Below are 15,376 nucleotides of genomic sequence, written 5' to 3'. Positions count from 1 at the left end.
TTACGAGTACGGTGGTCCCACGACCGCCATGCTCACGATGGCAGTCCAACCGCCGAAATCTTGACAGTCTGACCACCAGGAGACTCCAGCCACCGCCAGGATCATGGATCCCGAATGGTTGGCGGCAGTGCAAGCATTGGTCAAGTATGGCGGTGCCGATGTCGGCATCGCCGTGCTTCTCATGACTTGCCTTTCCGCCAGCCTTTTCATGGCAGTGTCACCACCACAGGGAGGCCCCTGCACTGCCCATGCCCATATTGGCAGCCACTTCCCCACCGCATATTGGTGGTCCGGCAGTCGGACCACCAAATTCATAATGAGGCCCTAAATGATTACAATCCCTGAAATTTCCTGAAATTTTACAACCTGAAATTTGAAAAATATGGCCAGCACGTTGTTACTTTTACCAGAATTAAAACCTATGCTCACTTACAAATCAGTACCATCTGGATCAATGCCCTAGCCCCTAACTAGGTTCAGCATAAAGTGTCTGTTATTATTTTTGCAACTATCTTTTGCTCCTGTTAGTCGTTCCTCTAGCTACACCGATTTGTCTCAGACTGATGCAGGACCCCATCCCCAGGTTGATTTCACTATAAAAGCAGTGAAAAATAATTTTGAATCTATGTTGACACCAAGGAACATCCATCTCCTCAGTTTAAGTATCTGCATGTCTACCCAAGATTTGATAACAGAGTGAGCCAAGGCTTCTATTCCCCATAGATCCAGGATCAGACCACTGCTCATTACACAAAAAGCCTATTTCTACTGTAACTTACAACATTTCTGGTATAAGGGCATAGATATTACTTCCTGCAAATGTCTGTTTTCTTTCTGGAGAGCAGTTGCGTGTAACCATGAAAACTGCACATTGACTTGTAAACTTGTAAAGCATTGATCAATATTTAAGTTAGTCAATATTAGGCTGATAGAAAGCAATATAATACCATATATAATACCGTAATGCCATAGCGGAAATTAGAGTGGGGGAACCTCAAATCTACACTGCTTGACAATTAAATATCGGTATAGTCCCATTGTGGTGCAGAAGGGCGGTTGAGATATAAAGAAAAAAAAGAAGGATGAAAACAAGGTGAGTATGGAGGCACGTCTCTCTCTCCTCCTAAAATGTAAGCAATTAAAGAAACCAATAAACATGAATCAAGATTTTTTAATTTAAAAGTTTAAATCAGTAATTTCCAAGAAAATTCTTTTAAGGCACTACATTGTTTAGGATATGTATATTTGTGACTGAGGTCATACTTGTGTAATATTGTATTTGCTCCAAACCCATGTTCATGCTTATGCTCAGCACACAATTAGGGATAGTCGGCTTTTTCCCAACCGATTGCTTACCATTGGCTGCCGTTGCTGTTGCTCTTATTTACATGTTTTTTATTCAATGGCTTTCTATGTCCATCATGTGTTGTCTTTCACCTTCTGTTTATCCCTCCCCTGGAGCACAGCCTCTTTGCCATCCTATTGACTGGATGACTTGTACACTAGCACTGTACCCATTTAGGAATCTAAATTTTTATGTCAGCACTCTATGAAACTGAATATGTTTGCTTGTGTGCTGTGCTGTTTCCTTGAGTGCTACTTCTCTCTCCCAAACACCTAGCAGTCGTTCTACTTGTTACCCACTCATCCCTCCCCCCAAGCCTGTCAATTCTTTTACCCTCCCTTCCCTGTCTTTTTTAGTTAATTTTTAGGGCTTCCACCAGTTCACCTTCAAGAGCTTCTGTTGCTGCATTTCTCCCTTCCTACTCCCCATTGCTTCGCCCACACCCTGCCCCAAAGGCTCATCCATTGCACCCGCAGTTTTTTTTTTATTTTAACTTTTTTGGAGAGCACAGCAGCAAATGGTTGTATGGTCGATCTATTTTACAAAAGTTCTTTCACGCCAGTCAAATTTGACGTTTTATTACTGTATATTCGTAAAAAAACGGGAAGGGGGGAAACAGCTCTAGTGGGCCCCCCTCATTAAAAGTGGTAGATGGCAGACCAGAGGGACCCCCACCATGTACTTAACAGGTGGGGGAGGGGGCTCAATTTTCGTCAGGCCACTGCTTGGATTTTACAATATCTCCTGAATTTGATCTTAAAATCAGTTTTGGTAATATGTGCTTCTGCTGACTATATCCCTCCTGTTTTACCACTTTATAGGTTTCTATCCAGTGGGTGACACTGCCGTGAACAACTATTCACCACCTCCAAACGCTGCCATCATAGTGAAGGATGTTGGGAATGGGTTTGTCACACCACCTTCCAGTTTCAGGTATTATCCTTTTCCTTCTGAACACCATAAATTAAACTTTACATGCAGTAAACTTTAGTCCCTAAAACCTAAGATGTTGTCACGTGTGGATCCGCATTTAAGCTGTGAAACTGGAAACAAGTGCAAGTCCCAAGAGCCTTCTGCAGGTGCCGAGGGCGCTGAATCCCAAGGCTACCTTGTCCTAAACCCGCTTCAAGCCCGTTTTCCAAAGCCCTTCACTTCATGTTTCTTAATCTCACATTTTCATCCCTGCTTTCTCCCATTGTTAGTTTTCTTATCTTTCTCCTCATTCCTATATCCTCATTTCTCCCATTCCCTCTCAAGCTCTGGCTCAAATTCTGATGATGAACATTAAGCCCCGGTTTCAAAAAGTGTGCCAGTGCCAGCCACCTGCAACCATCCGCATAAACGAGGCAATGGCAAGCACGAAGAATAGTGACGGCTTGTCTGTGCAGATCAGCCTCTTCATGGAAAAGTGCATTACTCTATTTTTACTCAGGGGTTAACGAGGTCAATACTTAGACAGGCAGACCTCCGTGAAACAAACTGCTTGGAGCAGACAGTTTGCAAAAAATGTTGTCTATTAGGAATAACTTTAAAAACTGAAAGAATCACCTTTATACCACCGGCATCAGTCGGTAAGCAATTCATTTTCATGTTGTTTTTGCTTTATTTTCAACATTGCATCTTTAATATTAGATTTCATGATGTATTTTATCAGTTGCCCTCATGCTCACATTGCTCTGAGATCTGTCTGAATTGTTTCTTTTACATTCTTTGGATCGACATGAAAATGCTGGAAAGCCACATTAATTTACTACGTCAAACTTAATGTTGTTAGTTGTGTTATAAATTGACTCCAATACATCCAGCTACCTATGTTTTACAACGTAATGCATGGCTCACCACTCTAGGTCATTCCTTTAGCAGGTCCCCACCAATAGGTTGATGAAGTCACTCGGTCCATGGGGTTAAAATATCCTTTTGTCTGCCATGATGAATTTGCACTGAGTACAATGGTTCCTTTAGATTTCGTTGATAATTAGGAGGATTGATAATTCAGAGGTTTGTAAAACGTTAGTGTTTAGAGCTGACAATGCCCTACCATCAAAATCTATGAATAAAAAATTGAGGGTGCAGTTAAGCGTTGGTAAACTGCCTCTAATTTTGTGGTTCGTGCTAACACTTACATTACATACATGTGAGCTTTGTCTGTTGGCTGACCACATGAATGAAGGCAAGGCCTGCTCTGAGCTTCTCTCAATAACGGAACTACAGGATTGTTTGTTATCGGATGTGTCTTTTGATGACCTTTTGAAACCCTACAGAAAGGGTTTTCTCTCCTTCCCTCGCCTAAGAGTGTATTTTCCACAGATGGAAGCAAGTGGGGCAGGGGAGCGGTAATGGGGGAACACATGGTGTAGGGAACGAGGTCCAATGAACAGTCATTTGTTTCCTCCAACTGGAAGGAATTGGTGGCCTTTCAGAGGGCTCTGGTTCACTTCCTGCCCCTCATTCAGAGTCACCATGTTTGCATTCAACCCGACAATCTGGTGGCATGGTTTTATATCAACTGATAGGTGGGTATGGGCCCTCAGGCTCTGATTCTTCTTTATAGGGAGATCAGCTATTGGGCAGAGATTCATCTCCTTTCTCTCAGGGTTTATCTTCCAGGGTAGGAGAATGGGACTGCGGAATGCCTGAGTCATTACTGAACATCCTCTGTGATGATGTGCCTTTGTCTCTATCTGTTTCTTCAGATTCCAAAGAGATTTGGGACTCCAAATGTTGTATCTCTTTTCTACCAGAGAAAATTCTTAGCTCCCTGTATTTTGCAGACTGCTTCAATCTCAAGGAGCCTCAGCGACCAATGCCTTTTCAATTCCCTTTACGCATTCCTTCCTTTACAGTTGATTCCTAAGGTGATGAGAAAGATTCCGGAAGATAAGGCAGAAGTCCAACTGTTGGTTCCAGGATGTTTGTGGAGACCGTGGTATTTGCTTCTCTTGCAGTTGTCTCTTTATCCCCTCTGGCTCATTTCCCTCTGGCTCAATCCCCTCTGTCCTCCTCCTCTTTGGCTTCCCCAGCTCTCCCTGGCCGTTCTGAAGTGGTTGAACCTGAGGGTTAGGTATTTCAAAGGTCAGCTATAATTTCTCAGGGTTTTTTCAACAGAGGTCACAGAGTCCATCCAGCATTCTAAGAGACTGTCTTCTCCAAAGTCATACTGTAGAAACTGGAAGAATTGTGAGGCTTGGTATACCTCAAGAAATGTTTCCCTTTATTCTTGTGATCCTCATTGGATTCTTGATTTCCTGAGGGACAGATTTCTTTTGGGGTTAGCAGTTTTGACTTTGAGAAGTCAGTGGGCTGCCATTCCAGCTCTTCAGCGTTCAGACAATTCTTTGGCTGCACCTTTGGCTTCTTGCCTCTTGAAATGTTTTTTCTCAGGGGTCTTGTTATTCATTCTCCAGTTCTTGCCTTGGGCCTTCCCTTAGTGCTTCGAGCTCTGCAAGGGGAGTGGTTTGAACTTCTGACCATAATGCATTGCCAGTTTTTGTCAGCCAAGGGATTTTTTTGGTGACCATTTGCTCAAGTCGAAGAATTGATGAGATCGGTGCTCTGCTGGCCTCTGCTCAGTTTTTGAGACTCTTTCCTAACAAGGTAATTCTTCATCCCAGTCATTCTTTTCACTGTTCTGAAGACATTGTGCTACCTGTCTTTATCCTCATCCTCAGTTTTCAGAGAAATCTGATTTCCACACGCTAGATGTTCACGGAGCCTCGTGCATTTATTTGGCTGAAACTGCTTTTTGTAAATCTGACTCCCTTACTGTTGGTCTGGAAGGGAAAGGTGTGAATTCTTCTTTTACAATTTCCCAGTGGATAAAGTTGTCTATTTCTACTGCCTATCAGTTGGCTGGTCAGGAGTTTCCCTCTTCTGCTCAGGGTAGGTCAATTTTGGCTGTTTCCTCTTCCTGGGCAGTGTTTAAGGTCACCAGCCTTAAGGATGTATGTTGCACTAGGACTTGGGACACACCTCATACTTCACATTATTGTCTCCAACTGGGTGGGGGAACAACACCAGAGTTTGGTATCCATGTGTTATCTTCGGCAACATCTGTTTGATTTGGAAGTGTTGTGGCCATCTTGGAGGTAGGAATTTTGTCTGTGCTAGATAGCAATGTCTGTAGATCCAAAACAGATACTCAATCAGTAAGGACTGTGAAAAAGATGACTAGGACTCAGAGTAATGAAGATTACTGATAAGTAACTGGGTCGTGCACAGCCACTGCTGTTTTTTTAAACAAACTTGTATTGAATTGTTTCTAATATCTTTTTGCAATAAATATCTAACATGTTTTTGATGTGTTTAGTTTTGCATTGAAGGTTCTATTTTAATTCTTCATGTTTGCAAGCAAGGTCACTCTTGCATATGAAGGAGCAACGCACCTGTGAGAAAGGTGATGGTGTGACCATTATTGTTTGGGCTAATGTACATCCGCCCTACATAATAAGGATATTGCGAGTCACCTCGGAGTTTCATAACCTTACAAAATAACTTGTCATCTGGCCTCGTTCCTCAATATGGTTATGGAACTCCTCAGTGACTTGCAATATCCTTAATATGTATAGCAGGGGATACGTCATTCCTCATGTAATCTGCGAATTGTGACACACCTTGCCTCCGATAATAAAGAAAAGATGTCTGAAGTCAACTGTAATACCTTAGCACAGTTGAGTTCCGATGTCACGATGCCTGCTGGCAGAGCCAACAGCCAGGTGAAAGGCAGGTCATGGAGCATAATCAAAGCAGCTGTTTAAAGCAACAAATATGAAAGTTGCTTTTCTTTTTTCACCTCTATTTTCCTAGTTTACACTGAGAAGCAGAAAGTACGTGTTTATTTTTTGCACTCCTTAAATGATTATAGAAAAGTTAGAATCTTTTTGTTTGTTTCTACCTCTTCTGCACTACTGCAGCTTTTTCAAAAAGAAAAAAACGGACTTGTACTGAACTAATTTTAATTTGTTTTTTGCAACAGAAATCTAACAGGTTTTTGATGTGTTTAATTTTGCAATAGAGCAGGAATCCTCAAAGTTTTCTGCAGTTAGAGCTACTTGGGTTCAATGAAAATCATCTTGAGATACTATTATTATTAGTTATGTATTACTGACCACATGAATAAGATTACATTCCTGACCAACCTATGCAAGTTTACCAGAATTAAGCACATTGGTACAGCAGACAGGGTTTTCAGCAGCAATGTAAAAAAGGGCTTTGGCAATTTACAATGTCTCGTCATGAGTACTGCTTAAAAGCCATAGCTGCAGTGCCTCTGGCACAGAGGTAATAATGTTAGTAATAAATCTCCCCCTAGCCACATGATTTTTCAATCAGTATCAGATTTATAAATCTTTTGGCAATGTAACCAAATTTCTCCAAACATTTGCTTATGAGTTCTGAAATTACAAATATTTATCTCAAATACACTCTTCTCAATTTTAGTGTACATATATTAATTGATCAAAGCAAAAGCTGCTGGTTTATTAGGCTGGCTGCACACTAGAAAGCTACTTACAGGTATCTGGAGCTCACAAGCTACTTGTTGGAGAAGCCGTCACTAGAAGTTCTATTTTCATTCTTCATGTTTGCAAACATGCTGCCCCTTTCATATGAAAGGATTTAAGTGGTTTGTCGGAAAGGTGATGGTGTGACCATGTATTATATGGGATAAAGTACCCCCTGCTCTACATGATAAGAATATTGCAAGTCACCTCAGAGTTCCACAACCTTACAAAGGAAGTTGGCATTTGGCCTAGTTCCTCTATATGTTTATGGAGCACTTTGGTGACTTTAAATATCCTTATCATGTACGGCAGGGTGTACTTTATCCTTTATATTCTTAGCCAGTCTTTGACATCAATGTTGTCACATTCACATTTTACTTCTGGAGCCTACAGAATGGTTCAGTGGGCTAGCCCACTTCACCTGTTGGCTAACTTCACTGTGTGTAATGACGTTCTTCCCTTTTACAATGAGCACATCCATGGATAAAGTGTTTCTCGACACAACCAGAGACTGCTGTGGGCGATTTATGCTTTGTGTGCCAAAACAATTGTTTCATTTAGCTAATGTTTTTATTGGTGAGGGCCCAGCAGCTCCCCAAAAATAAAGTGTTACAAAAATCTTGATAAAGTAAAAGAAGCATGGGCAAAGCCAAAGGTGTTTCAGCTAGACCTATTGGCTCTGGCAATGCTTGCTTTAATATACATTGCCAATAAGATATTAATCATTGAGACTTCCACTACATGGGAGAATTCAGCAGCTGTGCTGCCGGTAATGGCACTTACATCTACCATTATTATGATGCTTACCTTTCAAAAACTTTAGTTAACTTTCAGGTGCTCTGTCCATGCCACAAAACAGCTACACAAGAACCACTACAAAATCTAGCTCTGATGCATGTTTCATCCCACATAGGTCTCACATTTTGAATATCCATCAGGTGCCAGACTGGAGCTGGAAAACTTTCCCTTAGCTCTCCACTACCTCTGCGTTGCATCAAAGGACTCCAAGTGTGGCTGCATCAACCTTGGATTTGACACCATCAACCATTCAGCATTTGGAACCTGTTATCAATAGCAAAAACTGTCTTTGTGAGCTCTCAAGGACACCTAACGTGCAGAGTGTAGGGTCGAAACATGATTCTTTTCTGCTGCCTGTCACTCCTGCTTCTTCAAGTCTGTCAAGGATCATGAAGCAAAGAAGTTTTTGTCTCAGACCCTTAAGGAAATGTTTAAACACTCATTTTCCCCTTCTTCAGGGAAGTCTTCAGAAAGTAAGCCGTCCCTCCAAAGGGACCTTCTGTAAAAGGCGTAACAAATCTATGATGCCAGACTAAATCTAAAAATGTGTTCTAGTTTAATAGCTCTTCTGGACCACCAAGGGCTTCTAAGTGACACCGACTGAAGTTATGTCTAACCACAATGTAACAACCTCTTTTATGGCATACTGGCAACAAATTTGAAGGCGCTGCTCAGCAAATAACTATTAGGATGCCCCTAGCAAGTGCAGTAGAACTGATCATCCAATCAGTCTTGTTTCATTTAGTTGTGTATCTGCTTCGCTTCATTTCAGAGTGAGTAAGAGGAAGGGAGAATGCAAGTGTTATGATCTTGCTGATGTGTACAATGCGGACACAACTTTGGTATAAATGAAGAATAATCACGCAGAAGCATCTTTTCTGTTTCGAAACAGTAATTTGAGGCCAGGTTGACAGGCCTGCAACTCCCCAAAGTTGTGTGCTGAACTATTCAACATCAGTAAAACAGTATTAAGGTTTAAAATATGAAAGGTGAACAGATGAGTTGAACAACAAAGCATTGTTTTTAGGGTAGAGGCTGCGATTGCATGTGCTAGCTCATACGTCTCACTTGCGAGACTCTATTGTGTACAGTAAAGGGCTTGGAACCTGCCTGTCACTTACCATTTGTTGCTTTGCTTGGCACTCTTCTTTACAGCCTTGTAATTCGCCAAGGCAGGCCTGGCATAATTTCCGTTTCTCAGTGTGGAGCAGGGACCAAGCACTGATTGATTCAACCTAATTAGTGCATGCCCGCTGCTCTAAATGTGATCGAGGTACTATTTTGTTCTTTTTAAACTGTAGTGTCCAGCAAATAGAAGTCTTGTTACTGGCAAAATTGTGCCCAGCAGGACAAACAAAAGTTTTATTTTTTTTAACTAATTTTCTTTTATTGTGCCAAGTCGCCTTTTCTCACTTTCCACTCATGTTTTTTTTTTTTTTTTGGCTCATCTTCTCAAAAGATGATTAACTTGTTCGAAATATTGCAAAGCAATGCTGTTTCTTTATTATGTGTAATTTCTGAAGTGATACTTTAACACATTATCATGCAGTACACCCCAATCCGCCCATTCCATCCTCCCCACTACAATCCACCCCACTTTATCCCACACCAATACACCCCACTCCAATCAAAACAGCTCACACAATCCAATCCACTCTAACTCACCCCACTCAAATCCTCCCAACCCACCCCAATCTAATCTGAGCCACTCCAATTTGCCCCACCCTAATCAAAAACAATCTGCACCACTCCAAACAAATCTCCCCCACTCCAATCAAAAACAGTGTGCACCTCTCCAATCCAAAACAATATGCCCACTCCCATTTAACCCTCTCCAATGTGCCCCACTCCAATCCAAAACAATCTGCCCCACTCCAATGTGCCCCACTGCAATCCACAATAATCAGCCCACTCCAGTCCCCCTCACTCCAATGTGCTCCACTTTAATCCAAAACAATCTACCCCACTCCAATACCACCCCACTGCCATCTGCCCTACTTCAATCCAAAACAATCTGTCCTACACGAATCCCCCTCACTCCAATCTGCCCCACTCCAATCCAAAACAATCTACCTCACTTCAATCCGCCCCCACTCCAGTCTGCTGACTTCAATCCAAAACAATCTGCCCCACTACAGCCAACCTCACTCCAATGTGCTACACTTTAATGTAAAACAATCTGCTCCACTGCAATCCCGCTCCACTCCCATCTGCCCCATTTCAATCCAAAACAATCTGTCTCACTCAAACCCACCTCACTCCAGTCTAACTCACTCCAGTCCAAAACAATCAACCCCATTCCATTCTGCTCAATCCAGTCCAAAACAATGTGTCTGACTCAAATCTGTTCACTCCAATCCAAAACACCAGGACACCTAATGGTAGCCATGAGGCTACAAGGGCTCTAGTATAGTATAAGATCCAACTCACCACAATTCAATCCACCCCACTCCATACCAATTCACCCCACTCCAATCCACCCCACCCACTCCAATCCAAACCAATCTGCCCCACTCCAGTCTGCCTGATTCCAAACCAAAACAATCTGTCCTACTCTAATCCGCCCAACTCCAATCTGCCCCACTTCAGTCCAAAGCAATATGTTCCACTCCAATCCAAAACAATCTGCCCCACTTCAATCCAAAACAATCTGCCCACTCCAACCCATTTCAATTGGCCCCAGTCAAATCTGCCTCACTTTAATCCAAAACAACCTGCCCACTCCAATCCCAAACAACCCACTTGAGTCCAAAACAATTTGCCTCACTCCAATCCAATCTACCTCACCTCACCCCAATCCAAACCACCTCACCCATCCCAATTCACCCCACTCCTAGCCATTACAATCCACAGCACTACAATCTATTACACCCCACACCAATCCAATCCACCCCACTCCAGTCCAATCTAGCCCACTCCAATCCAATACATCCCACCCCATCCAATCCATCCCAATCCACTCCAGTCCAATTCAGCCCACTCCAGTTAAATCCACCCCATTCAAGTCCAATCCACCCCATTCAAGTCCAATCCACCCCACTCCAATCCATCCCAGCCCATCCCACTCAAATCTATCCAACTGCGCTCCAATCCATCCACCCAACTTCAAATAAACCCACTCAAATCTAATCCACCCCACACCACAAAAGTCCACTGCTACCCAGTCCACCTCACGCCAATCCGATCCACCCCACCCCAATACAATCCGCTTTAACTGACCCCACTCGATTCCAATCCAGTCTACATTAATCCACCCTGCTCCAGTCCAATCCACCATACTCTAAACCACCTTAATCGACCTCACTTCAATCCAATACACCCCTCTCCAGTCAATCCACCCACACCCATCCAATCCAGCCCACACCAATCTAATCCAACCCAATCTAATCCAGCAGTCCAATCTCCCACACTCCATTCCAATGCACCCCATCCACTCAATCCATCCCAACCCAATCCCTTCCACCACACTCCATCCAGCCATTTTACCCCACCCTAATCCACCACACTTGATCCAATCCCTCACACCCTAATCCACACCACTCAACCCAATCCACCTAATTCAATCAATCCACCTCACTCTAATCCACTCCACTCCACTCCATCCCAATCCGATACACCCCAATCCACCTCACTCCAGTCCACCCCACTCTAGTCCAATTCACCCCATGCCAATAAATCCATCTCACCTCAATGCACTCCACCTAACCTCAAGGCAATCCACCCCAATCCAATCCACCCCATCTAAATCCAAACCAACCTCTCCAGCCCACCCCATCCTATCCCATTTCAATCCACTCCACCCCACTCCAATCCACTCACTCTAATCCACCCCACTCCATCCCAATCCCAGTCCAGTCCACCGCATTACAATCCTATCCACCCAGTTTACCCCACTCCAATCCAATCCACCCAATCCAAACCACACCATCCCAGTTCAGTCCACCACACTCCAGTCCAATCCATCCACCCCACAACACTCTAATTCACCCACTCCAGTCCACTTGAATCCACTCAAATCCACTCCAATCCAATACACCACACCCTAATCCAATTCAATTCACCCACCCCACTCCATTCCAATCCATCCCACTGCAGACCACCACACCCCAATCCAATCCACCCCTCTCTAATCCAGTGCACCCCACTTCAGTCCTCCCTGCCCCAATCCACCCCACTAACTCCAATCCACCAAACCCTACTACAATCTACACACTCTATTCCAATCCAGTCCACCCACCCCATCCCAGTTAAGTCCACCCCACTCCAATCCACTCCATCAAGCCCTCCCCACTCTAATCTATCGAGACCACCCCAATCCACCCCACTCCAATCCAATCCAATCTAGTCTGCCCACACCAATCCACCCACTCCGATGCAGTCGACCCCACCCCACTCCATTCCAATCCACCCCATTTGAGTCAAATATAATCCAACCACTCGAGTCCAATCTAATCCACACCACTCCAGTCCACTCCATCCCAATCCAATCCACCTCACTCCAGCCCTATCACTCCAATCCAAACCAAACACCCCAATTCTATCTAATCCACCTGACTCCAATCCATCTTAATCCTGTGCCCCTCAGCTCATTTGAATTCACCCCACTCCAATCCAATCAACCCCACACCATTCCACCCAACTCTACCTCAATCCAATCCACCCCACTCTACTCCAATCCACCCACTACATCAATCCACGCCAACCCACCCCACCCTGTTCCACCCCACTCCACTCTATGGCACTCTCTGCCACTGAACCACTGAACTCTACTCCCCTCTACTCAACTCTACAACACTCTGCTCCTCCTACTCCACTCTACTCCCCCATTTAACACCATTAACTTTTAGCCACTCAGAACAGTAGCCACACTAGAGTACAACAAGGCAAAACACATTGCCAAAGCCAATAGCTCTTGTATAGGCCAGACCCTTTGGCTTTACCAATGCTTGTTTAATGGTAATGCTTTTAGATTAATCTGACTATAGGGTGAGGAGTCTAGGGGAAGATAAAAGTAACTGCTAGAAACATTGCTGTCAAAAGTATATAACGTTGTCATCTGGGAACACCTTTTCTTTATTTACTTTTTTTTAAATCAACTGTGCCAGTCCATAATTAAGGGTGGAAAACAAAGCTGTTCTCTACGCCAGATCTATGTGATTCTAGAGAAAAGACAACTCTGTGAAACAAACTCTGAAGAGCTCCTTCTGTCAGACCTGTTTCTTAATTTTTTTTTATGAATATCCTTCACCAAACTGACTAACCCAACGTGTTGAACGTCCATCTTGAACTGTTAAGGAAATATTGTGTCTTTAGGATTTCATATTTCCTTTTCCTGCTTCCTCTTGTCTTGTCCTTGCTCGCATTTATCGCCCTCAGTCTCTTCATTTTTCCCCTGTCCTTTTCTTGGTGTTGGGTGTTTTTGTTTAGCTGCCTATAAGGCATAACTGTGTGATAGTATACCCGGTGCTTTATTTTGTCTAGCATGCTCTGCCAAAAATTATTTTTTTCAGTGGCAAGTTAAAGTAAAAACAGAGCAAGTCTTCCAGTGAAGGTTGGATCAAGTAGCGATCATTTATTTAAGTTAAGGCAAGGAGTACATATTATAGTGCACTACTTGCCCTTTCGTGTGAGTAACATGGGGTGTGATACTCCTATGCTGGTGTTGTGTGATATTCTAATACCCATATGTACCAGATCTCAATACAGCTCTCCTCCTTGCCTGGCCCTACAATGTCTGGGGCAGGCAGTGCCTCATCCTCGTGTGATCCTGCAAGGTTTGGGGCAAGCAGTGCAGCCCTGGGTTGTGACAGGAGTGGCATTGGGTGGGTTAACATAACCAAGCGGGCGGAGCAATAGAGAAACTAACCGGGGTACAATTGACAAGTGAGTAGACAGGATTATTGGGAATCGATGAGAGAGTGTGCAACATCATCAAGGTTTTATAAACACCATCAAATATCTGCATTGCAGCCACGGGCTACTTAAGGATTAGGACATCTAGATAACGAAAGGTGGACATAATGACTGACGTGGCTTTAGGGTAAAGAAGGTGTGATAAATCTTATTAATAAAACAGCAAACTATTTGGCATATCTGAGCTCTGTTGAATGTATTCAGAAGAGTTGTTTAATGTGTTGTGCTACCTTCTGTTATATTGCATGATAGTGTTTGATAATAATGGGTTAATGGTGGGAATTGCCGTTGTGAGAACACTGATTGCCGTATTTTGGGACAAACTGTATTGTTATGGACATATATTAATGTTGTGTCGCACATATTGAAGAAAATGCTGTTGGGAGCCGTGTTATTTCATGCTATACAGCATGCGTCCGCGTTATTAGATATGTGAAATGTCGTCTTTTCATACATTTCGAGGAATGTTTTAAAGAAAAAATACTCTAAATTGAAATCGAACTATGGTGAATATATTGGGTTGAACCTTACAAACAAACAGAGATCTGCAACCTCCACATTGGTGGATATTTATAACTGTTTGCAAATTACAAACATTCCAGATCGTGCCTGCAAACCTGCTCTAATTTCTTGAGGTAATTCTGAAAAAGAGATGTGAATTCTTATTGTGTGTGTGTGTGTGGGGGGGGGGGGGGGTGTAATTATGTGAACGTATATTTTGCATATGAAAAACAGCGCAAGTGCTAAAACTCTTGTTAACTTTTTCTTTTTTCATTTATTGTTAAATTAATTTTCAAAATAGAGAAACACTCCCTCTTATGCCTCCATCAAATTTTAGGGAGTTATCTTCACCTTCGCACATCGATAGGAGTAAATCTGTGTTCATTTCATGGGAATCACCCAGGAAGTGGTTTAGGAATACTTCAAATGTGTAAGTGTGAAGGTGTTCTGCAGGGCAGTTCTGCCAGTCCTTAGGTTGTTCAGGTGGTTTCAGGTGGTGGCAGCAGCATTTATTTTTATGGAACGGGAAATATTTATCGTCACCAGAAGCTGAGCCTCTTGCTGCCCAAAGGAACACTCAGAAATCACATTTAGATGTAAGCAAATCCATTTAGGAGTGTGGAACCAGATTTTGACAACTACAATAGTGGCTCTGCTCACGTAAATGAGGCTACTTGGCCTGGTAAGTCAAACTAACACCAGCAATTGAGTATGTCATCGAAGCCCTTTGGCACCCTGAATGAAAGGTGGCATTTCTCTTAAAGAAGACACTGCCACTGAACAATCTCCCTTTGGATTGTGTACAATTCATGTTTTACCAAATACATAAAATATTGGAACTGAAATTCAACACCACAAACTTGTGTTTTTTTAATCGGTGAATTCGCACTACTGAAAGAGTTCTGCTCACACATTATTGGCACGTTCCACTAATTTCTTTTGAAAAAGTAATCAGTTTGCAATCTATTTTAATGGTATTGCTTTTGTTTGTCCAGAGTTATTTGGAAAGACTCAGGGAGTGGAGCAGCAAAAGATGTCACCATTTATCAGATGATACCACCCTCTGGATACGTCTGTTTGGGGAATGCAGCAGTTGGCAACTACCACCAATTGCCTAACGTCAATGGCTACAGGTAAGTAATACAAAGAGTGAAACCGATGTGTTGACCTTCAGAATCCAGGCTTGATGTGGGACAAGAGCACAATGGTTCATGGAAAGCAAACAGGCCATGTAAATAGCCCATTTTGTAAAATTGTGGAACTGTGATTAAAGTTGGTGGTTGTGTCCCCTGAATATTGATGCACAGTGTTGATGGGGCAC

General features: G+C 43.0%; 1 protein-coding gene across 1 annotated transcript in view; it reads left to right on the top strand.

Moving 5' to 3' along the window:
* LOC138300075 (uncharacterized) overlaps positions 1-15,376 on the top strand; it is a 68,082-nt gene that overhangs the window by 18,262 nt on the left and 34,444 nt on the right. The window contains exons 4-5 of the mRNA XM_069238949.1: positions 2,167-2,278; positions 15,051-15,188. Coding sequence (XP_069095050.1) covers positions 2,167-2,278; positions 15,051-15,188 — 250 coding nt within the window. The remainder of the gene's footprint in view (positions 1-2,166; positions 2,279-15,050; positions 15,189-15,376) is intronic.

Source organism: Pleurodeles waltl, chromosome 6, assembly GCF_031143425.1.
Source record: "Pleurodeles waltl isolate 20211129_DDA chromosome 6, aPleWal1.hap1.20221129, whole genome shotgun sequence".
Lineage (NCBI taxonomy): Eukaryota > Metazoa > Chordata > Amphibia > Caudata > Salamandridae > Pleurodeles > Pleurodeles waltl.
The sequence above is the reverse complement of the archived record's forward strand: the minus strand, read 5'-3'. Positions and strand labels throughout refer to the sequence as shown.